This window comes from Hevea brasiliensis, chromosome 15, assembly GCF_030052815.1.
Source record: "Hevea brasiliensis isolate MT/VB/25A 57/8 chromosome 15, ASM3005281v1, whole genome shotgun sequence".
NCBI lineage: Eukaryota > Viridiplantae > Streptophyta > Magnoliopsida > Malpighiales > Euphorbiaceae > Hevea > Hevea brasiliensis.
The window spans coordinates 68,636,939-68,644,476 of NC_079507.1; the positions used below are offsets into that span (position 1 = coordinate 68,636,939).

A 7,538-nucleotide genomic window follows, 5' to 3' on the forward strand; every position below is an offset into this window, starting at 1 on the left:
GTTAAGAATAACAAATTTAAAGCCCAGACCTAGCATTCAAACCACTGAATAACTGTTGGGGACAAGCAATTCAGAGTACAGATTATATAAGTAACTTTAATATTATCATGGTACAAATTACAAGCAAGAAGCACATTAAGTGAGGGACCACTTTGGGAAATCTGACTCAATTAGGCTTCTAACCAAAGGAATTCAAATGCCAATCCCAACTCTCATAAAACCAGTTACAACAGAACCTTAAAAATCTAATATGATTCCTGTACATCTATGATTATGATCGACAAACTGATGGAGATCGTCAATTGTCATGTTAATATTTACAAAGCCATCTCGAGCACCAACCGAAACCTACAAATATTAGTAGGACCATGGCAATCATGATATAATGCAATACAAGCCGGCTACAAGCATCTTATGCCGTCACTTCCATGAATTCCACAGCCTTACAATTCTTCTCAGATGACTCAAACACCACTATATCTATTTTTTCATCACTCTCTTTAACATCACCATCAACCTCATCTTCATCATTGCCTTGTACTCCATCTACTTCATCATGACTAACATTAATGTCATTACCACCATCCTCATCAGCTTTGTCATCAGATGATGGAGGCTTCCTATCATCATCACAGTCCATATCCTCCAGGATGCTGCCAGTCCTGACCAATGTAGCTATGTCTGACTCTTTGTCTTCAATGTTATTAAGCTCAGCACTAGTATGAACTTCAGTATAGGAAAAATCAAAACCACTGGGCTTCATGTCCTTGGTAATTGTTGAAGACGTGGACATTTTGGCATCTGGGCTAATTGTTACTGATATTGCCGAAAGTATATCAGGTTTTGCCTGAATATCAATCCATTGATTATCCACCCAATCTCTGGAAGTCCTTAGATTCTTTTTGTGTATGCTCAAGAAGAAACTCTCACCTAATGCCACAGCAATTTATGGTGCAGATTAGGGGAGAAAGAGAGCACAAAAAGAAGAGTATAAAGAAGGAAACAAAATTATCGCACAACAGTCTTTATTAAAATAAGTATACCAGGAAAGTAAACTTGCAGAATATCATCATTGCTACTGCTGATTCCAGTTACAACCCCTTCCCACCATCCATCACTCCACCATGCATCAACGGCAGAGCCAACCTCAAAAGCTAGATCTGTTTGTTCATTTAAAGGAGGAGCTGGTCGAATTGTTGGACGGCCTGAGCACCTCATACCAAGTTTATCAAGCACAGCCAATTTGAAAGCCAGGATCCATTCCTACAAATTAGATGACAAGTCAAACCCCCTTTCCCTGAGAAGAGTTTCAACTTCCAACCCCAAAAGAAAAATAGTCGATAACATGTATATAATGTTACAGGTACTTGGGCAAGTTAGACCCAAGTCCACCAGATTCCAATTCATTGATGATGAATGAAACTTTTATGTAGGAAGAGCAAGAAGATTTCAGTTGGCTCACTTGTTCAATAAATTATCTACAACAATAATAATCTATAATTATGAAAAAAATAGTTACTTATAAATCACCAGTAAAAAATATAAACACATACTTTAAGCTTTTTAATCACAATCAAAATTTGGAACAAATGAGCTATGAATAACTGAATAATTAATATCATAAAACATTTTTGTAACAATAGAAGGCCACTAAAATTAAATACCATTTAAAGGTTTAGAAATAACAAATTGTAGATTAGTTATAAGGCTACAAAATGGCCAATTTTGAATCATTTTTACATATTTTAGGTCAAAATACTAAAATGTTTCAATTTCTTGGATTTGTTTTTTAAATATTTTTGGTGGGGTCTATTTAGCAAAAATCTCTAATAGTTTTTTACGCAGCATTTTTTTTGTTGAGATTTTTCCAAGTTGATACATGGTTATGCAGTTGCTAACATACCCAGATTTCTAAACATGTAGTTTAAAAATTCTGCATTGACCCCAATTTCCACTTTTGGAAAATGTTTAAGCAAGTAGGAAAAGCATTTATGTTTCATGATGAAAACTTCCAAAGCAATTCCGTCATTACCAGTCTTCTCATAGAACAAGCTGGGTGGGAAAAAATTATGGAAGTGCTACATAATTTCTAAGCATACCTCAAGATTGCCATACTCATCTTCATCTCGCAGATCATCATACTGAACTTTTATCTGTTTTCGGGAGACCTGCAAGACAGTACACCTAAACCAGCAGCCTCGAATACCACTATCTTGGCACAACAGTTCAACCTTTTCATCAACCTTAAATAGTGGGCTGTATTGATGCTGAGACTCAGCATGCTTGAGGGGAGGCAATCTCTTGCCTGACATACCATATCTTAAGTTGAAATACGAAGGCTCAGAAGTCATCATCTGGCTTCCAGAAATTCCAACTCCTGAATGATCTGTCGCAAATGTTTCACTCCCTCTACCACTTCTGGTCCTCTTGGCTCCCAACTTCACATTCTCACCTGGACTCAATTCTTCATCTTGTTCACCCGTTAGGCCATAGCCTAAGCCTATAGAGTCAGGCCCAGGAAATGGTTTGGAATTCAGACAAGAGATAATTTGTTGATCAAAGTACCCACGCAATTTACTCAAATCAAAGGGCTTTACTTTATTGCTTCTGAACTGCCTAAAGCACAAATGTATTCTAGCTGATAAAGCATTAGGAAAAGCAGCCAAGTATTCCTCATAATGCTCACGAGTTAATACTGTAGCAGGGCCATCAACACATTCTGCACTAATGACCTGCGAATAAGGTGTAATAAAAACTTCTTTTGGATGAGCATTTCTTAGAGGAACTACACCCTTGACTTCCTGGTTATGATGAAACCACCTCACTTTGACTTTCTTCTGTCCCCTCTTGTCTTCATACATATCTTCCAAATAAGCAACGTAATGATTCTTACCTTTTGCCATGACAAAAACAAAGGACTGGATCTGTAATGCAAATAAGAAGAAAACATTATATGATCATAAGGCCATTGAAATTGAAATAATAACAGGGTGACAAGTACATGTCATCATTCCTAGATGACAAATGAGATATAAACTATCATGCCTCAAGCTGGAGGAGAAAACACAAATTCAAAATCTATGAATTAATCCTATCATGCCTCAGCATTGTGTTAACTTGAATACGGTTTACTTCATGCCAATACTATAGAAGTCAAATTGCACAATGCAACCTGATATTGTATGATACATCTCCTGACTTCAAATCAATCAAGTTTTCCTAAGCACTTATTCAAGTGAATCATGAACATCTTGATAAAACCAGGCCATAATTATAACCTAAAAGGAAGTTCATCTTCCTGTTTTCAAACATTTAATAAGAAAAATGTTTATGTTTTGCTCGCTTAGGCCCTATCTTCTGGCTAGTTTGTAAAGAAATAACAGTCATTAATCATTTAATTTAAGATCATTTATGCTTCCATCATTCCACTAATCAACTGATGAAAAATTAAATATTAGAATTCTATACAAAGGTTAGGAAGTTTGATCAAGGACACAAATGCATTTCATCTCACACACTCAAAGTTAATTCCTAACCTCCTGGTTTCCTTTTTTTGATTTCACAACAATAGTTGCTTACCACTATTCTAATCCCATTTCTACAGAAAGCTGGGTAGTGTTTGAGCTGTTTTCCACATGTCCATGCATCGCCTGACCACACAATATCTGAATTATGTCCATTCAAGTTCCTAGAAAGCCGGCCCTGCAATGCACGTGTCAGTTGTACATTAGACCATTAATTTTAAGAGTACAAGACATTGAGAGAGAGAGAGAGAGAGAGAGAGAGAGAGAGAGAGAGAGAGGAGAAGAAGAAGAAGAAGAAGAAGAAGAAGAAGAAGAAGAAGAATAAGAATAAGACCAGAGCACAACATCCCACATCAGGTACCTGTGTCTGTTGAGCACCAAATGCATTCACAGGATATTGAGGAGATTCCAGAGTTTGCACTAAATCATGTTTTGGTGATTCTGCATCAAAAGATATTCCAATTAGGTTGCTGAGAAAATTAGATACAAAAACTATTGGTCTGCTTTGTGAGTAGGTGTACATAATTAATAATCAAAACGTAGTTATTAAGAGAAAATAACAGACAGAAACTAACAATAAAATAACTTCACAAGAAACACAATATGGATATGCATAATGCCTGCGTTAAGTTGCATTTGTCTGAAGATTGCATTGGAAAGACCTTGGTGGTATTCTTGTTAAAAACTTTTGTTTGGAGAATTGCTCGTGTCAGAAGGTGGAAGATTGAATGAGACATAGCCATATGCAGTAAACAAACTAACAAATGTTGAACTTCAAACTCAATGATGGACAAGAGAGTTCAAAATGGCAAAATTTGAAAATAAATGTTCTCTTTAATAAACAAATTAATCTATTTTTAGAAAAAAGAAAGAAAGAAAGAAATGAAGTTAATAACTTTGTAAGAAACCCTATAAGGAACATAAGATTCTGTTTAATGGAGGAACAAGCTTAAACACCAGCATGTGTGAATGTAGTCAAAAGTGCAAAAGCTCAGCAACAAATAGGAAAGCGCTTGTACGTATGCTAAGCAAAGCGCATTTAATGAAGCCCAGGTTTTTTGAGCTTAAAGTGAAAAAATGCGCAAAAAAAAAAAAAAAAAAAGACGCAAAGAGCCTCAACTTCAACGTCAACGTTGGGAAATGTTAAGACTGATTTAGATGAAGATTTTGGTGGAAATAGATCTTATTTTGGAGACGAGTATGAAAGTGTTAAGAAATTTGGTGGGAAATCTAGTAAATATCCTTAGGTTATGACTATGAATTTAAATGCTAAAAACTTTTGGATGTTTGATGACTTCTTAAGAGTTTAAATTTTATATGGAGGATTGTATTTTCTTTGCATATTATATTATTAATTAATTTTTTTAATAATTTTGCACTCCCTTCAATGAAGTGAGCGCTTTTTTTGAGCTTTAAGCAATGAGGTGATACATACTTTGAGTGTCTTATGCTTTTAACTACCTAGTGTGACGTGTAAAAGCATATCGCATACCATTAAACCGTGTATTAAGTGATTAAATCCTGAATAAAAGGGACCGGCTGAGATGCAGATTTATGGTTTTGAGCTTAATTAATGCCAAAGAACATTAAATGAGTTAAACTTTCCATCAGATATCAATTCACAAAGTACTTGTCAACAAATTGTTGGGCTTGTGACATATCATAAACCAGCAATCCTATGTATCACATTAAATTTCCATGATAAAGTATGACCACTTAGGAATCTAAAGAATCAAAAAGGAGAAATACATACTGGACCGATCACTCTGTAGATGCTGCTTTGATAACATAGACGTAAGCCAATCCACAACCTCCCTCCTTGACCTCCATTTGAAACCAGCATGAATAGAATTTTCTGCACCATAAGTCTGCATAAACTCCTCAGCAACAACATAGAACATGTGCCTAACACTCCTCTCAGTGCCCACAACAGCAAGAATAGATTCCCCAGCAGAATCCTTCAGGAAATAGTGAACCACACGCTTCCCCCGCTCCTGCGAAACAAAATGCTCTTTCCATTCGACGAAACAGTGACTGCTTACAGTCATCTTGACAGAAAGGACCACAAAGGAGCTTATAGAACACCAGAAACCCACTGGTAATCCTAATTACATAACCAAAGATGCCCAATGGTAATGGTAAGAGGTTAAAACCCCACTCAATGGATGCCTAAACAGTTACAATTGCGCAATTTTCAAACTAAGCTACAATTTTGCAATAAATTATTGTCCTAAAGCGGTTAACCCTAGCACACCCATGAATTGTCAGCCAAAAAGCGAAACAGCTAAAACAACAAAAAGTGGATGGTCACAAATTTGATCGGATGCCACTATAATAGTCCAGCTTAAACGACAAACTAGAAACCCTAACCAGGTATCAAGAAATACTCCATATAACTAACAAGTGAGACAGATTGTCGAAGCCGATCAACTAACTGGGTTGTCTTCAAAATCACTTCCCTAGCAATAACTCAAAAGGGTCTAAAGAGTTAAAAGTCTAATCAAAACAGAGATTGGCTAGCAGTTATGAAAAATGAAAAACCCTAGAACCCACACTGTAGTTTGAGCTCAAACTCAAATAACTCTACCAAATAAGTAGGTGCTGGATAAAACTGACCAGAAAAGAGCGCAATCTAAGCTTTGAAGATCTGAAAGCAGATTAGTAACCAAGTCAGGAAAACTGATATCCAAGTTGGAGTGCACCAAGCAGCACCAAGATATGGCTTTGACCAAATCAACTAGCAGAATCATCCAAAAAACACAATGGGCATCTCAGTTTATGCAAGTAAAGAAAATAGTGAGCACCAAAACGGAATTCAGAGAGGTCTTTGTTGAGAAGGAACACGGCCCTGTGAAGGTGGTTATGAAGGTTTCAACAAATTGGTGAAAAAAAGAGGTTCTGCAGCATTTTCGGTGGGCATTGAAAGCGAAAGGAAAAGAAGAGAGAGTGAACGGAAGTTGATGAGGTGAGAGGAGAAGAAAGAATGGAGAAATAGGCCATTTTCATGAGTATTTTGGGAGCCGAAGAGGTTAGGCATGCAGGTGATGATGGTTGCCGGGGGGTGGGGGTGGGGGAGAGGGAGAGGAGAGAGGGAGGAGACGAGAGATGAGGGACCAAGGGTAGACAAACGGAAGTAGGAAAAAAGGTAGACAGTTTGGTAAAACGAATGACGATTGCATGGATAGCCTTTTCCTTCTATCAAAACAAAATTTTGTACTCGGTCCAGTTTTTGGATGGGGTTTTAAGTCCATGGGCCATCATACTTAGACAGCACTTGTTCTTCTTGCTTGCTATGCTTCCCCAAAATTAGTATTATAGAAACAAAATCAAATATCGTATTTCCCCCATCAACTTTTATTTATTATGTAAGGTCTTTATATAGTAATAAAAAATAATAAAATATTTAAATTATAAAAAAATATTTTTTAATTTAATTAAATTATTTTTTATTTCACTAAATTAAAAAAAAAGAAAAGCATTAAAATAAATTTTAGAAAATAAGAGTAAAATTAAAAAGAAAAATAATTAATACTTTTTAATTTTCTCAAATTGAAATAAATATATTTAAAGAATTTTAACAAATGAAATGTTACATTTATTAGAAAAATCATAATTATTAAGTTTATTCTTATATAAAATCAAGTGTATATTAAATGTAGTCTAATTAATTAACATAATTAATATACCAATTGGCTAAGTTGATTTCATAAGTATAATAATTTATATTATTTTCTTATAAATTGATAATTTAGTGAATTTAAAATTGCCAAATCTTAATTTTTTAAATTAAAAAAATTATAATATATTTTATTTGTTATTTTTATCTTATTATTTTTAAAAATGATTTTATTTAGTATTGGGAGAATATCAAGTAGTATTATTATTTTTTTCAACTTTCCTCTTATCTCTCCTAAACACGATTAAGGGCAGATTTGCATTGGAGTTAGTGGATCAATTGACCCCACTTACTTGTGACTCCATTCAAAAGTTAATAATAAATAATAATTAATATAA

The 7,538-nt window shown here is 35.0% G+C and overlaps 1 protein-coding gene across 1 annotated transcript; it reads right to left on the reverse strand.

Annotated features, from left to right (window-relative positions):
• Nucleotides 1-13: 13 nt before the first annotated feature.
• LOC110650998 (uncharacterized) lies at nt 14-6,683 on the reverse strand. Its single transcript, XM_021806176.2, has 6 exons — nt 5,278-6,683; nt 3,886-3,965; nt 3,580-3,702; nt 2,100-2,924; nt 1,044-1,263; nt 14-930 (listed from the first exon to the last, which is right to left on the reverse strand). Exons 1-6 carry the CDS (start codon nt 5,570-5,572, stop codon nt 413-415), a joined length of 2,061 nt encoding a protein of 686 aa, XP_021661868.2. The 5' UTR covers nt 5,573-6,683; the 3' UTR covers nt 14-412.
• Between the last annotated feature and the right edge of the window lie 855 nt (nt 6,684-7,538).